Here is a 17415-nt window from a genome sequence, read left to right on the forward strand (position 1 = left end):
CTTAATGCCTCTGGGAAACTCAGGGATCCAGTGACCTACATGGACTCAGTGTTTTCCCACCCAAAGCGCAAGGTGGGGGTGCACTATTCATCCATCAGCTCCTGTCAGTCATGGGTGAGAGCTGCTCCTGACGAGGGGGGAAAAGAATGAATTCCCGGGGAACTTGTGGCATGTCACAGGGGCAGCCAAAGTGGGCCTCAGAGGCCAAAGAAAAGCTTTCAGGCAGAGGAAACGAGTGCAGAAAGTCGGACCGGTGAGGGCCAAAGTGGAAAGAGTGAGAAGCTCAGGAGGTGCGCTGGCACAGCCTGCTGTGCACAGATATTTAAGATGGCGGATATGCACAGTCAGGAGGCTGTTTTACAGAAACTCCAGCAGCTCATCCTCATCCGGAAGGGGAAGGATCGGCAGCTGTGGATGGGCTCTCCTGTTGTAGAATTACCACACGGTTCTTTCCACTCCCAATGTACGTGTGCTGCAGAGAATACAATCTGACCTGTACTTTTCTTCTCGTTTTGTGGTGTAGCATGAATAAAAGGTCAGTGAACACAAAGAATATTTTTATTCACTGCCCAGATTGTCATAAATATTATGTAACGTAGAATATTTGTGGATTTATTAGAACAGTTAAGCAGTGGGAGTGTGGGGTTTCTTGTGTCACCAAAGGCCTCTTTATTTAGTGGGAGTTTGCCCATGTGACTTCTTTAGATGGACCCAATTACAGGCAAGACTATGAAGAAGATACTTTTCCCCTCTCCTTTATTGTTGCCTCCCCTCTGCTGAGTTGCTTAAATCCTATCTTCTGTTTTCTCACCCTCCTTTGGATCTCAATTTAATTTCTGGTCATCCATTTAAACTAGTGTCTGTGAAAATCTCCCTAAAATTTGGGGTTGGCTACAATTCTGGTTCCAATTCCGATGTGTGTGTGTGTGTTTTTTTTTTTTTTCCACATACCAAACAATTCTTGACACCAGCTAAGGGTCCTACAATTCAGCTCAGTTCTAACTTGATCCATTCAGAGGCAACATCAGATCCCAAAGGGTATAAGGGCTCAGTCCCACAAGACTGCCCCTTCCCCCCAACCCCCTTCAGACACCAGTTTATCACCTGTGCTTCTGGTCACTGGCTGTACATGAGAGGTTCCCATGACCCTTCTCTGGGTTCAATGAATTTGCCACAGCAGCTCACAGAACTCAGAGAAACATTTTACTTCCTATATCACTGGTTTATTGTAAAAAGATGGAACTCAGAACAGCCCGGGTGGTAGAGGTGCCTAGGGGGAGGTAGGGGGAAAGAGTGGGGAGTTTCCAACCTCTGTGCACATGCCACATTCCCGGAATCTCCACATGTTCCTGCCAACCCAGAAGCTCTCCAGTTCTTCTCCTTTAGGGTTTTTATGGAGGCTCATTACAAAGGCACGATTGATTAAATCATTGACCATTGGTGATTGAACTCAACCTCTAGCTCTACCCCTGGAGGTCAGGGGGATGAGACTGAAAGTTCCAGCCCTCCACTTACAAAGTCTGTTACCCTAGCAACCAGCCCCCGTCCCTTGGTACTTTTCAAAAATGTCTCATTAACATCACATAAGGCACCTTATTCCTCTCATCACCTTGAAAATTTCAAGGGTTTTAGGAGCTCTGTGCCAGAAACAGGGACGAAGACCAAATACATATATCTTATTAAGAATCACAATAGCGTATTGGCAGTATATGGGTTCCGGGTTCCACAACCCCTGCAACATGCCTGTGGCATTTATCAGGTGTTGGGGCAGAAGAAGTCCCTCCCACCTGGATCCTAGAGATTAGTGACAAAGGGAAGTCAAATCCAGGGAAGTGGTATTGATTTTAGAGAGGGAGCATAATGGGACTGGAGCATCAAGAAAGCATTGCATGAGCCATGGGATTTGAAGTGATCAAGATGTAAAGAAATGGACTGTTGTGGTCTTTTCATCTCAGATCATCCTTCATCTCAAACCTCAAGATATTTACTTGTGTTTCATTTTGTCCAAGGCTTATTGCTAACAAATTTAATTCTCCTCTCCAAAGTCTTGAGTTGCCATTATTCCAATGTGAGTCCCTCAGTTTCTTTCTCTTTTATTGTTAGACGTCAAATCATGATTTCTTGCTCAAAAACAAGACACTTTTGCTGCCTAATGAAGAAGCTCTGAGGGAAGGACCTTCTAGAACTGGCCTGTTTCATAAAAGAATCCATTCCCCCGATAATTTCTTTGCACTGATAGGAGTTGCATAATGTATTTTATTCTTTTTTGTATTGAAAATTCTTATTTAAAAGAAAAAAACTATTCAGGAAGAGTGATTTTGAATGCATATATTTATATTATATTCTTCTATAACACGATCAAATCTAAAAATACCATTTAAGAGCAAAAATTGTGCTGTTTTGTAATGAAATTTCTGAGGACATTTTAAATAGTTGAATGACTGTTAATTAAAATGTGTAATTTTGTGTATATAATATAAATATTATAAAATATAATATTTAATAAAATATATATATTATATATAATTTTATACATAAAATATATAATTTCTTGGTGTAGAAAGGAAATTTCCTAAGTTCCATGTGGTATAAATATACCCTAGGCCTTGATTTAGCCTTCATCCATCTGGATGGCCATTTCCTTCTTTACACAGCCAGTTGGTTGGTAGTTGGAGAGGGAGAGAGAATCCTAAGCAGGATCCATGCCAAGTGCAGAGCCTCACGCACATCTCAGTCTCACAACCTTGAGATCATGACCTGAGCAGAAACGAAGAGTCAGCCACTTAACGGACTGAGCCACCCAGGTGCCCCAAGAGGCATTCTTGAGAACAAAAAGGTGTGTCACTTCAAGAACATCATTGTTCTCTACTCAGCTTTTCTAGAGGAAAGTGGTTAGGATTAAATGTAGCCATGCAAGATGAGAGCCGGCTGCTTCTAGATTGGCCCAGGCTGCCAGGCTTTGGAGGGTAGCTCAGCAGATGAGCAGAACTCTGGATCCTCATGGCTGGGGTTACAGTCCAGGCTCCTCTGCTTACTGAAAGTTTCCTGGGCAAGCAACTTAACCCTTCTATGCCTCAGTTTCCTTTTCTGTAAATATGTATCATAATAAAACCTGCCTCTTAGGGTTTTTCTGTGATAAAAACTTTTAAAAGTACCTTTACATAGTACATAGCTAATAAATTTATTAGTAATAGTAGTATTACTAATCAGTGTAGCTAGCGGTTCAGGTTTTAATAACTGAGGTCTTAATAAAGCATTGCGTGAGTTAATACTGAAATAATGCTGCGTAACAACCTGCCCCCCAAATTTCAGTGGTTCTCAACAACGGACATGTATTTTTCTCATCCATGGACCTGTAAGTTGGCTGTCCTTGATCCACCCATGCTCTTTTTTTTTTTTTTTAAATTTATTTGACACAGAGAGAGGCAGCAAGGGACAGAATATAAGTTGGGTAGTGGGAGAGAGAGAAGCAGGCTTCCCGCTGAGGAGGCAGCCTGATGCGGGTTTCGATCCCAGGACCCTTGGGATCATGACCTGAGCCAAAGGCAGAGGCTCAACGAGTGAGCCACCCAGGCGCCCCCACCCATGCCCTTTTGAGAGGCAGTAGCATGTTGGGCCATGTTCTTCTCATGGCAGTGACGGGGGGACAGTAGGTTAGGCCAAACCATCCAAGCATGTTAGAGCCCCTGTTCGGGGTACATCTGCTAGCATTATGTAGGCCCAAGCCAGTCATGTGGCCAAGCCCATATCACAGGGACAGGAAAACAGACCGCGCAGGAGGGTCTGTACAAGTCGCGTGGCAAAAAGCAGGGGTGTACAATTCCACCACATGAAGGGATAAAAACGTGAGTATAAGAATTCAGTCTACGTCTGCCTTGAGAATAAGCTATATATCAAGAGCTTAGATAACAATAAGAAACCATTCGATGTTGCATGTACAAGACCTCACTTTGACATGTGACTATAATTATATCCGTCTTTGGTTCTTTTCCTAGAGATGTGAAGATGAGTGGCTTGGGATGCCGTCACCTATCCCCGCGAAATACATTAACTACGTACGTCTTTTAAAGGATGTGTTCGGCTTAGAGGAGGAGTAGCCGTATGCCAATTTCGGGCAACTCCCTTTGATTTCCTGCTCTCATTTCACTAAGTTTATTTCAGTAGATATAATTTCATTTAAAAAAAAAACAACAAGGTTCATATTGAATTGAAATCCATAGGCCACAGTTAATTCCCTTTTGTCATTTTAGTTTTTCAGAACATCGTGTTACACTACTGATGTGCCAGTGTTATTAAAAATGCCATTTAAAGAAACATCAAACATTTTTATTACATGTCTGATTTATTAATACCAAAGAATCTGACGGTAATTTTCTATCCAACATAATTTGATTCATTGCAACACAAAAAGAAAATTACTTTTGACAGCTATACATGACAATATAAAATCAAATTATATCTGAGCAATAAGTTGTGATTCTATTAAACATTTTTTGAAATCTTTTTGACACATGTTTATTACTTATATAATTAAATTTTGTAGCAACCCACCTTATCAAAATAATCCTTAGACCTCTCTAGAGTGAATGTATTTATTTTCTGAAATTAGCAAAGCTATGAGAAGGACTCCTGCCCTTGCCCCACAACACAGACACACACACACACACACACACACACACAAACACAGAGTCTCACACACACAAGCATACTTAGTTTGGGAGAGAAATTGAAACATATGCAGGGTTTAAATTTTTAATGCCCATTTTATATCTAAAGTTAGCTGTCATTTTAGGAATATATGCATGTATAATAATTATAGTATGACCAAAAAATGTTTTATGTCTCAAATATGTAGGGATGTGAATGCTGAAGATTTTGAGAGATCTTTTTTGGTTCATTCTCCACACACATACCACCCACCCCAGAGGTTTAAATATTCTAGGACTGTAGCATGTTTCCCTCCTACCTTTCTCTGGTTCTATTTTGACGTTTCTTCTAGGCCTATACGTTCTGAGTCTCAGTAGAACTTTTGTCAGGTAGTGTATATTTGGTGAAATCTCCTCATCATTGACCTCTGGGAATTCACTGTGAGAAGTTTGTCCCAATTTACTCCAGTCTCCAGTGGTGGATGCTGTGTACCCTAACTCTGAGAGCCTGCTGTTCTCAGACACAAGAAGAAGCCTATGGGAAAGGGGGGCTTCCACAGCTACCTTTTGGTGATGGCTTAGAGGAGGGGAAAAGGAACTAATGACATGTCAGGGGTACCAATTAGGTCGATAACAATGGCTCTTTCTTTTTTTTTTCTTTTTTTTAATTGAAGCTAATCGATAAACGATTTCTATATGTAAACGTAGGTTCATTCTCCACGTGCCTCAGTTAGAATACACCCAAAGGACTTTCCAATAAACTGGAATACTCAGCTTACATACTAGAATCATTTACCCATAAAATCTAATTTTGACTCCTTGATTTTTATTGCAGGTTTGTTTTGTTGGTTTGTTTTGTTTTGTTTTGTTTTTTCAAGACAACTGACAGTGCCAAGCCATTTTGTCACTTTAAGATTTTTCATTCCCCAGAGAGCAAACTTTTAGAAGGATGAACTTTCCCTGGAACTTTTCGGGCTGACACATTTGTCACTTACCTATTCAACTCTTCAGTCAGCTGTCTTTCCCTCAAGATTTTAAATACGTAGATAATTTAGCCCTTGTACAGACTTGTGATACAGTTCACTTGAGAAGTGGGAAGAGAAGAGGAGAAGCAGCAAACCAATGATATGTTCCTGAGTTTGTGGGATGACAACTGCTGTTCTGTTACATAGATGTGTGTCGTTGCCCTGGTTATTTGCAGTTCAAGCCCACAATTAGCAATTAAATGGCCATTATAGGAATCATGCCGATAAACATGATACATTGCAGCCATACAGACACTTTAAATAATTATTCTTTTAAAAACTAAACTATATACTGAAGGAGATTTATAATTTAGAGATAATATCCCCATTAGTAAAGTTTATGACCCAATAAACAGCTCCCACTAGTTAATAAATGCCAAAGCCATAAAAACAAAGACTATTAATGTAATAGAATTTCTGTGCCTCCCTCTTTTGCTGGTGGTCTCAAGGCACTGAAGGGAAATGCTATCTTAGGGAAAACATTTATTCTCGTTATGTAAATATCAGTGAATTGTCTTACAGTCCATCTGGAAATCTCCCAGCCCTGCCTCGGTCCCAGGTGGTCCCCAAATGCTGATGTGTTTCCCTTAGGTTTCGGGCCTTAGATAACTCTGGTTTTCAGCAAGAATGAACCTTGTGGCTCAAATCTTTAAGGGAGGTGATCAAGACCGACTGGAAATCCCAACTATTGTCATTGTTCCAGGGTAATCATTTTAAAAGCAGTTTCACAACCTTTGCATCTACTTATATTTTTAGCTGCTCACATTTTCTCATTTTGGTGCAAAAGCAAGGGCTGCCTGTGGAAGTCTGGGTGAGTTGAAGGTTAATATAGGCAAACCCTTTGTGCTAAGAACGAACAGTTTTTTCATATTCCTGCAACCGTGGGAATGATAGATGAAGTCATTTGAAAGCCCAGATCACATCATGTCTTTTCAGAAGAAACTGATTGAAAGCTGTTGAGGTTGACATGAAATGGTTTGCTGAGTCATTGCTGTCAAGTATGGATGTTGTCAGCAAATGACTACTACATTGGCAGTGTTTATTTGCCTCATTCTCCCTTTTTAAAAAGATTTGCTTATTTGAGAAGAGAGGGAGCAAGCGTGAACATGAGCCGTGGGGAGGAGCAGAGGGAGCAGACAGCCTGATGCAGGACTCAACCCTAGGACCTGATCTGAGCCAAAAGCAAACTCCTAACCCCAGGAGTGCTGTAACTTTGAAGCATTAGGATAGTTTCGACATTTTGCCTACTTTATGTATTGCCTCTGATTCAATTAACGACAAACATATCATTCTTGGTCTTTTTTTATGCTATACTATTTGATGTTTGTTTTGTGTGTGGGGGTGGGGGAGGTAGATCTTCTGGGCAGTTTTTGGACCCCTTAGTGGTGAGTTTGAGATATTTAAATTGTCCTTCCTTTCAAAGAGCAGGGAATTATTGATGAACAAAATGAAATTTCTAAACAAAACTAAAAACCTTTTCTTCCCTTTCCGACTTGGATTTATTTATCTCAATTTGAATGAGGACTGTTTTAGTCTTTGCCACTCATTCCTCATTTCCCCGTCCCCTTCTCCCATATGTTACGATTTTGCTCTAAGCGAGACAGAGGGACCCTTCAGAAATAGCTTGATGAAATGGCTGAGTTTTCCACAAAACATTTATGATGCTCAATAATACAGAATCCATTGAATAATGAATTGTCACGTTCCCAGTTATATGTATATTCTTTTTTGTTAAGAATATACTCTGAAAAACAATCTGAGGGGTCTGAAGTGGGGGCTGGGAGGTTGGGGGAACCAGGTGGTGGATATTAGGGCACGGATTGCATGGAGCACCACTGGGTGTGGTGCAAAAACAATGAATACTGTTACGCTGAAAAGAAATAAAACATTATTTTAAAAGTTAAAAAAAAAAGAATATAGTGTCCTGAATTTTGAATATCCTTCAGAATCAGTCTGCAAATGACCTTCCAGACAAACAGTTTCCAGATGATATTAAACATTACTTAAGTGCTGGGTCTCTGTCCTAATACGTGTTTGGGGAAAGTTTGAATTGCTTCAAGTCGAAGGCAGGTTAAGACCTTTTCAAAAATGAGGCTTTTCAAGTTGACCGAGCATCTGAAGAGACACAGTGCTTTCCAGTTCCCAAGAGAACATAATGTGTAAAAATGGAAAACCCACAGAGAGGCAAGATCAATGAAGCTATTTCACAAAACAAACCTGTGGTGATAATGAAGCAAACATCATGATTACAGACGTAGCGCTGACTGGATAATTAGCTGCAGAGAAATCGGAAGTCGCCCCCACTCTTCTTCTTCTTCTACCAGGTTATGCAAAATAAACCTTTGCGTTCAAGGTCAATTAAGTTCCTCACAATTGCGGAGTTCTGAGACCAGAATATACATCTTCTTTGCATTTGTTCCTGGTGCCCAGTGAAATTCTGTCCAAGGGGACTTCCGAGCCCATTATGTGTCTGGTGTGGGGGCACAGGACATCAGGGGTCAGTGCTGCTGCTCAGAAGCAAGTGGTAAGGGCTGAAAAATGTGGCCAATGAAAAACTCCACGGTGGCTCAGCAAGGAGAGAATTAATGACTGGCTGGAATCAGTAGGAGCCTTTACTTCTAAATACTCATTAGTTTAAGCAGTGAGGCCTGATGTTATGCAAGTTAGACAGGAAAAAGGGGACCGCCCCTCCCCATTGTCTATTCTGAACAGAATATGCACATTTAACTCAAAGTGGTGAATGGTTCAAATACATCAAACCGACTATTCATCAATCTCCCAGCTTCCTGGGCTCCGCTTCGCATCTGTGTAAAGCCAACAATAGAGGAAAAGCTTGTTATGACCCCACAATAATATTAAAATCCAGAGGGGCGGGTAGCTTGTGAAAAACACAAAATGCAACCTCCTTTAGGAAAGTTCCACCAAAATCATCTTTGTTTCCTTTTCGTACTCTGTCTCTACAAGAACATCTGACTGCAGTAGGAACTTGGTAAAATTACTTTTGCCTGCTTTTTTTTTTCTTTTTCTTTCCCCCCCACCCCTCACTTGCTAGCACTGCTGTTCATTATTGCTGTGAGGCCTCTCACTGAATACAGAACAGGAGCTGAAAAGCCATTTCAGACTGCTGCCGATATGGGCCTTCCCCCCCACCACCACCCCCCACCAAGCCCCGGTCCGTTTTCACTGTGACTGGAGCATGGAGAGTGACAAGGGAAGTGGCAAGAGGTGACAATTGCGGAGGGGACTCCGGACAAGAATAGGGACCACCTTGTGTGTGTAATGCACATTATAAACAGCTTGTTCATACAAAGGGCATGAGAAGTTACTGGAAGATTTTAATTGGTCGGATGGAAAGATCATGTCTGTATTTAAAAATCTCTGGCTTCTGTGTGTGTGTGTGTGTGTGTGTGTGTGTGTGTGTGTACTATAAGAGTGAGTTTGGCAGCCGGAAGGCTGACTGGAGGCTGTTGCCAGAGAAGTGATGGATGGTTTGGATTAATGTCAGTGAGGTGGTGAGGTTGGTGAGAAGTGGCTAGACTCATGGCACATTAAGGATGTCGGAGATGAAAGAGAAGAAATCAGACTTAGGCTGGGTCGTTTTGACAGCTGGGTAAATGGTGGTGTCATTCTTTGTGCCAGGAGACACCAGGGGAAAAATCCGATTTCAGAGGGTGTATCCACAGCTCTGCCTTGGGCATGCTCACTTAGGGAGTCTGTGAAACAGAAACATGGAGATGGAGATAAGGCAATTGGATTACCAGGTCTGAATCTCAGTAAAATTGGTCTGGGCTGGAAAGGCATATTTGAGAGTCATCGGAGTATGGATAGTAAATGTGAATTTAGATTAAGATTGCCCAGAGAGAGCACGTTGTCTGAAAACCGTAATGCCTGGCATCTAATTGACTAATTTTTAGGACATGGCTTTTACTGACATACAACAAACTGTTGTACATATTAAAGTGTGCAATTTGATAAGGGCACATATGTGTATACCTGTGAAATACCACCCCAATCAAGATAATGTATTTTCCCCAAATTCCCTTGAGGTCCTTGGAATTCCCTCCCTTCCACACATCCCCATTGTAGGGGAGGAAAAATATTTTTCTCTCTACCCTTCTGAGCTCTTGGCTGAGACCCCCCTGTAATAAAAGAGAAGAACAAACAGAGGTTGATTCATAGGAGTACCTCATATATACATGAGAGATACACAGGTAACTGTGTAATTCTCCAAGGTGAACGAAGTCCCCCCCTTAAGTACCATCTTTAGCTAAAGACGAAGGTTGGATATGTGTGTGGGAGGGAGGGGAGCCGTTTCGGCAGGTGACCAGGAAAAGCAACATAAACTTGAGGGTAAGCTCGGTACTGTGGATTTAGATCAGTGCCTTCCCCATCGATAAGTGTCTAGACATTTAGTCGTCCTCTTTCTGGTACAGAGAGAGAGAGACATACTTAACTAATGGAGATTTCCCTTGTAAATATGAATGTTCCTTACAAAAAGGTAATCTCTGCTGTGTTTGCAGAGCTTCTCAGGAGTCTGCTGTTTCTCCAATTTATCAGCTCAAAAATAATCCTTATACCAAATAGGCATATTTTGTGGGTGTATATATATATATGTGTGTGTGTGTGTGTGTGTGTGTGTATATATATATATATATATATATATATATTTAAATATTTTATTTATTTTATTTATTTATTTGACAGACAGAGATCATAGATAGGCAGAGAGACAGGCATAGAGAGAAGGGGGAAGCAGGCTCCCTGCTGAGCAGAGAGCCCGACATGGGGCTCGATCCCAGGACCCTGAGATCATGACCTGAGTGAAGGCAGAGGCTTAACCCACTGAGCCACCCAGGGACCCCTGGTGGGTGGTATATTTTGTTCCATTCACCATTTCCTATGCCCAGGCAACAAATGAGTGGTTTTCTGTCACTATAGAAAAGTTGACATTCTCTAGAATTTTATATAAATGGAATTATACAGCATGTACTTTTTTGGGTTTCTTTCATTCAGCATAATTATTTTGAGATTCACCTATGTTATTGCACATATTGCACAAATAATTTAATTTAATTTCTGAGTAGCATTCCATGGTATGGCTATATCATAGTTTAATGCATTCTCATGTTGGTGGACATTTGGATTGTTTCTAGTTATTAACATATTACAAATAAAGCTGATACGAACATTCATGTATAAGTCTTTGTATGCATATATGGCTTTCATTTCTCTTAAGTAAATGTCTAGGAGTGGAGCAGCTGAATCCTATGGTTGATGTTTATTTAATTTTTTGAGTAACTGCTGTGGGGAGGAAAAATAATTTTCCCTCTATCCTTCTAGATTCTTGGCTAAGACTCCCCTCCGCACCTCCCTACGCCCACTGTGAAAAAAACCAAGCAGATTAATAGGAGAAAAACACGTTTAATAATGTCTGTGTACCTTCTGTATACGTGGGAGAGACTCAGAACAACTGAGTCATTCCCTGAAATGGCCCAAGACTCTACCTTAGATACCATCTCTAGATAAAGACAAAAGGTACTGGTGGGGGGTGGGGGAGCAGTTTGGGGACGTTACCAGGAAAAGCATAGGAAACAAGGGTAAGGCTTATGCAAATTTAAGTTCTTGCCTTATTCACTGGCAAAGGTTTCTAGAGATTTGGAGTCATGCTTCTCTTCGGGACAGAGAAAGACACACAAATACAGATTTCCCTTATACATGTAAATGTTTGTTACGAAAGGGTCACTTCTACTTAGGGTTCACAGCTTCACCTGTGTCTGCTGTTTCTTAAAAATAAACAGCTTAAAATAATCAGTGTGCCAAAAAGACGTATTTGGGGGTGATAATTCTGCTTTCCGTCATTGTCAAGCTGTTTTCCAAAGTTGCTATGCCATTTTACTTCTCTTCCAGTATCCCATAAAGCCCTGGTTCCTCCGCATTTTGCCAATACTTGGTATGGTGGATCTTTCAAATTTTAGCCATTCTAATAGATGTGTAGGAATTTGTCATGGTTGTTTATTTTTTCTTTTTTTTAAAGATTTTATTTATTTATTTGACAGACAGAGATCACAGGTAGGCAGAGAAGCAGGGAGAGAAAGAGAGAAGAGGAAGCAGGCTCCCTGCAGAGCAGAGAGCCCGATGTGGGGCTCTATCCCAGGACCCTGGGATCATGACCCAAGCCGAGGGCAGAGGCTTTAACCCACTGAGCCACCCAGTCACCCAGTTGTTTATTTTCTTATTTTTTACGTTTGAGAGTACTTCATCTGCTCCACATACAAGTGCTTTATCAGATATGTGATTTCCAAATATTTTCTTCCAAACTGTGATGGTCTTTCATTCTCTTAACAGGAACTTTGGAGGGTAAAAGTTTTAAATTCCGCTTGTCTATTTTATCAATTTGTTGTTGTATGGATTACTCTGTTGGTGTTATAGCTTTTTTAAAAAAAGATTTTGTTTACTTATTTGAGAGAGAGGGAGAGCATGAGCAGGGTGAAGGGCAGAGGGAGAAGCAAACTGACCACTTAGCAAGGAGCCCGATGCAGGCTTGATCCCAAGATTCCAGGATCGTGACCTGAGCCGAAGGCAGACGCTTAACTGATGAGCCACCCATGTGCCCTGTTGGTATTGTATCTAATAAATGTTTGCCTAAATCAAGATCATAAAGGTTTTCTTCTAGAAGTTGTATAGTTTTAGGTGTTTAATTTAGATCAAGAATTCATTTCTAGTTAATTTTTATTATGGTGTGAGTTATGGCTACATGTTTATTTTTTTGCATATGGATACCCAGTTGTTACAGTATCATTTGTTGAAAAGGCTATCTTTTTTCACTGAATTGTCCTTGTACCTCTGCTGAAAGTCAATTGTTGATACATATGTAGGTTTATTTCTGGACTTTCTATTCTGTTCTATTGATTTTTGTGTATCTTTATGCTGATACATCACAGTCTTGCTCATTGTAGCTTTCTAGTAAGCCTTGATATCAGTAGTGTTAATTCTCTGATTTCACTCTTTTTTGCATAATGGTTTTGGGTGTTCTGCATCTTTTGTATATTCATAATCAATTTTAGAATAAGCTTGCAATTCTGGGCACTTGGGTGGCTCAGTCAGTTAAATATCTGCCTCTGGCTCAGGTCATGATCCCAGGGTCCTGAAATTGAGTTTGACATCAGGCTCCTTGCTCAGCGGGGAGTCTGCTTCTCCCTCTACCTCTGCTGCTCCCCTGCTTATACTTGTTCTCGCTCTTTCTCCCATAAATAAAATATTAAAAAAAAAAGAATAAACGTGCAATTCTAAAATCCTGCTAGGTGTTTTGATTGGTATTGCACTGAATCTACAGATCAGTTTGACATCTTAATAATATGGACTCTTCCGACCCATGAACACAGTATCATCCCACTCATCTAAGGCTTCAGTTTTTTTAAAGAGGTTTTTTTTTTTAAAGATTTTAATTTATTTATTGGACAGAGAGATCACAAGTAGGCAGAGAGGCAGGCAGAGAGAGGAGAAGCAGGCTCCCCGCTGAGCAGAGAGCCTGATGCGGGGCTTGATCCCAGCACCCCGGAATCATGACCTGAGTCGAAGGCAGAGGCTTAACCCACTGAGCCACCCAGGCGCCACAAGGCTTCAGTTTAACCCCAGCAGTGTTTTGTAGTTTTTAGTGTATGGGCTGTGCACATATTAGACAAATTTCTCCCTCTATTTCAGGTTTCTTAATGCTAATGTAAACGGTAACTTTTAAAATTTCATTTTCTGATCCTTGGTTGCTAGAGGATAAAAATACAGCTATTTTCTGTACATTGATCCTTGGATCTTTCAAACTTAATAAACACATTTATTAGTCTTGTGGCTTTTTTATGGGCATCGTCAGATTTTTTACATAGACATCCACATAGATGATTAGAGTTTTCACACAGATGGTATTTATCTATGAATAAAGTCTTACTGTTTCATTTCCAATCTGGATTCTTTTATTTCTTTTTTCTTATCTTACTGCACTGACTAGTACAGTGTTGAATAGAAGTGGTGAGGTTGGATATCCTTTTCTTATTACTGAATGTAGAGGGAAAGTGCACGGTCTTTGACCACTAAGTATGATGTTAGCTATAGGGTTTTGGTAGATACCCTTCATCAGGTTTTCAAAGTTCCATTTTCTTTCCACTTTGCTGAGAGATTTTATCAGGAGTGGATATTGGATTTTGTCATATCCTTTCACTGCATCTATTGAGGTGATTATATAATTTTTCTTTTATAAATTCATTAAAATTAAGTTCATAGAACATCAAATAAACTGTCTTTAAGTATAAATTCTGTGACATTTAGCATGTTCACAATAGTGTAGAACCACCACCTCTGTTTAGTTCCAAAACATTTCATCTCTCCCAAGGGAAACACCATATCCGTTAAGCAGTCACTTCTGATTCAGCCCCTGGGAACCACCAGTCTGCTTTCTGTCTCTGTGAATTTACCTATTCTAAATACTTCCTATAAATGGAATCATACAATATGTGACCTTTTGTGTCTGACGTCTTTCACTTAGTACAATGTTTTTGAGGTTCACCTGTGTTGAGGCAGGTATTATTTGTTCCTTTTTATGGCTGAGTAAGAGCCCATTGTATAGATGTACCACAGTGTGTTTAGCCATTCATCATTTGTTGGACACTTGTGTTGTTTCCATGTTTTGGTTATTGTGAGTAGTGCTACTGCAAACATACATAGACATGTATTTGTTTGAGAACCAGTTTTCCGTTTTCTGTTTTATTTCGTTTTTATTTTTTAATTTATTTTATTTTATTTTTTTTGAGACAGAGTGGAGGGAGTGGCAGAGGGTGAGGGAGAGAATCTCAGGCAGCTTCCAGGCCAAGCTTGAGCCCATGCAGGGCTCGATCTCACAGCCCTAGAATCATGACCTGAGTGGAAATCAAGAGTTGTATTCTCAACCCACTGAGCCACCCAGGCGCCCCCACTTTTCAGTTCTTTCATGTATATACCTAAGAGTAGAATTGCTAGATCATATGGTAATTCTATGCTTAATTTCTTGGAGAACTGCAAAACTGTTTTCCACAGCAGCTGAACCATTTTATATTCCCACCAGTGATGTATGAGGTTTATAGTTTTTTGACATCCTTGCTAACACTTGCTATTTTCTTTTCTTTTCTTTTTTTTTTTTTTAATGATAGCCACCCTAGTTGGTGTGAACTGGTACCTCATTGTGGTTTTTATTTGTATTTCTTTAGCGACTAATGATATTTAGCATCTTTTCTTGTACTTATTAGCCATTTTTATGTCTTTAGAGAAATATCTGATCAAATCCTTTGCCCATTTTAAAATTGGAAATGACATTGGTTTTTGAATGTTAAACTTCGCATTATTGGAATAAACTTTATTAGGTTGCGATGTGTTATCTTTATATATTGCTACATTCAGTTTGTTAAAATTTTGTTTGAGGTTTTTTCCTATGTTCATGAGGATATTTATCTGTAGTTTTCTCATGTTTTGGTCTGGTTTTGATTTCATGGTAATACTGGCCTCATAGAATGAGTTGGGAATATTTCTTCCTTTTCATTTGTAGAAGAGTTTGTATAGAATTGCTATTGTTCCTTCTTTAAATGTTTGATATATTTAACCAGGGCTGCCTTTAGTTTGTTTTATGGGAAGGTAGTCTTTTTTTTTTTTTTTAGATTTATTTATTTATTTTAGCAACAGAAAGAGAGAGAGAGAGAGAGCATGAGTGAGCATGTTGGGAGGGGCAGTGGGAGAAACTCTTCAAGCAGACTCCCCACTGTGTGTGAAGTCTGACTCAGGGCTTGATTTCATGACCCTGAGATCGTGACCTGAGCGGAAATCAATAGATGCCTAACTGACTGAGCCACCCAGCCGCCCCATGGGAGTCTTAAAAACTATAATCTTGGGGCATCTGGGTGGCTCAGTGGGTTAAGCTTCTGCCTTCAGCTCAGGTCATGATCTCAGGGTCTTGGGATTGACGCCCATATTGGGTTCTCTGCTCAGCCGGGAGCCTGCTTCCCCCTGTTTCTCTGCTAGCCTCTCTGCCTACCTGTGATCTCTCTCTCTCTCTGTCAAATAGATAAATAAAATATTTTTTAAAAAACTACAGTCTCAATTTCTTTAGTAGATATAGGGCTATTCAGGTTATATATTTCTTCTCTAGTGAGCATTGATAGTTTGTGTTGTTAAAGGAATTTGTCCATTTTACCTTGTTGAATTTATTGGCTTAAAGTTGTTCATGATACTCAGTTCTTATCCTTCCAGTATCTGAAGAAGCTTTAGTGATGTCAGCTTTCTCATTCCTGATACTAATACAGTATCAGGAAGAAAGAAAGGCAGATTCTTTTTTTTTTTTCCTCTTGATCAGCCTGGCTAGAGATTAATTAATTTTATTGATCTCAAAGAAGCAGCTTGTCATTTCATTAATTTTCTGTTGCATTTCTGTGTTTTCTGTTTTTTCTACTCTGATTATTATTTCCTTTCTTCTACTTGCTTTGGGTTTAATGGGCTCTCCTTTTCTAATTTTTTCATTTGGAGGCTGAAGTCATCAATTTGAAGCCCTTTTTCTTTTCTGACATAGGCTTTTAGTCCTCCAAAATCCTCCTAAATACCCCTTTAATGGCATCCCACGAATTTGGATGTTATTCCATTTTCATTCAGTTACTCTCTTATTTCTCTTTGATTTCTTCTTTGTTCTGCAGGTTATTTAGAAGTGTCTTACTTAGTTTCAATATTTGGGGATTTTCCAAAGATCTCTCTGACAATCTAATTTAATTCCCTGTAGTTAGAGGATATATGTATGTATGACTTGTATCCTTTTAAATTAATTGAGACTAGTTTTATGACTCAGAATATGGTCTATCTTGGTAAATACATCATGTGCACTTGGAAATAATGTGCATTCTATACTTCTTTCATGGAGTGTTCTATAAATGTCAATTAGGTCAAGTTGTTAAAATCTATATCCTTACTGATTTTCTGTCTACTGGTTCTGGAAACTATTAAGAGGAAGATATTGAAATTTCTGCCTATAATTGTGAGTTTGTTTATTTCTCCTTAGAGTTCTATCAGTTTTTGCTTCATGTATTTTGAAACTCTGCAGCTATATAAACATTTAAGACGGTCATGTTCTCTTGATGAATTGAACCCTTTATCATTATGAAGTGAATTTCTTTATCCTTGGTAATATTCTTTGCTCTGAAATCTACATTGTCTGATAATAAAGCCATTCCGGGAGCACCTGGGTGGCTCAGTTGGTTAAGCATCTGCCTTCAGCTCAGGTCATGATCTCAGGGTCCTGGGATTGAGCCCGGTATTGGGGGACTCCCTGCTCAGTGGAGAACTGCTTCTCCCTCTCCCTTTGCTGCTCCCCCTGCTTGTGCTCTCTCTGTGTGTCAAATAAAAGCAAAACAAAATAAAATAAAATAAAACCATTCCAGCTTTCTTTTCATTGGTGTTAGTTACCATGGTATATTTTCTTCTGTCTTTAAAAATTTTTAACCTATATGTGTTTTTTTTATATTCCTAGTATTTTTCTTACAGCCAACATTTAGTTGGGTCTTGTTTTCTTTTTTTTTTATTTGATTTGATAATTACATCCTTTTAATTGATGCATTTAGATTATTTAGTATTATTTAGTATTATTTATCATTTATTAGTTAGTGATAAGATCAAATTTAAATCTATTGTTTTACTATTTGTTTATTGTTTGCCTATTTTTCTGTTTCCTTTTTCTTCCTTCTTTT

At 39.6% G+C, this 17415-nt stretch overlaps 1 protein-coding gene across 11 annotated transcripts in view; it reads left to right on the top strand.

Annotated features, from left to right (window-relative positions):
* EFHC2 (EF-hand domain containing 2) overlaps positions 1–17415 on the top strand; it is a 246184-nt gene that overhangs the window by 187561 nt on the left and 41208 nt on the right. For 8 of the 11 annotated variants that reach the window (XM_082718226.1, XM_082718232.1, XM_082718231.1 and 5 more), the window contains one exon: positions 3996–4503. The exons of the other annotated variants lie outside the window; for them this stretch is intronic. In XM_082718226.1, coding sequence (XP_082574352.1) covers positions 3996–4097 — 102 coding nt within the window. In that variant the 3' untranslated portion in view covers positions 4098–4503. Of the gene's footprint in view, positions 1–3995; positions 4504–17415 lie in introns of those variants that run through there. 11 annotated transcript variants of the gene reach the window in all.

This window comes from Mustela nivalis (genome assembly GCF_964662115.1).
Source record: "Mustela nivalis genome assembly, chromosome: X".
NCBI classification, from domain to species: domain Eukaryota; kingdom Metazoa; phylum Chordata; class Mammalia; order Carnivora; family Mustelidae; genus Mustela; species Mustela nivalis.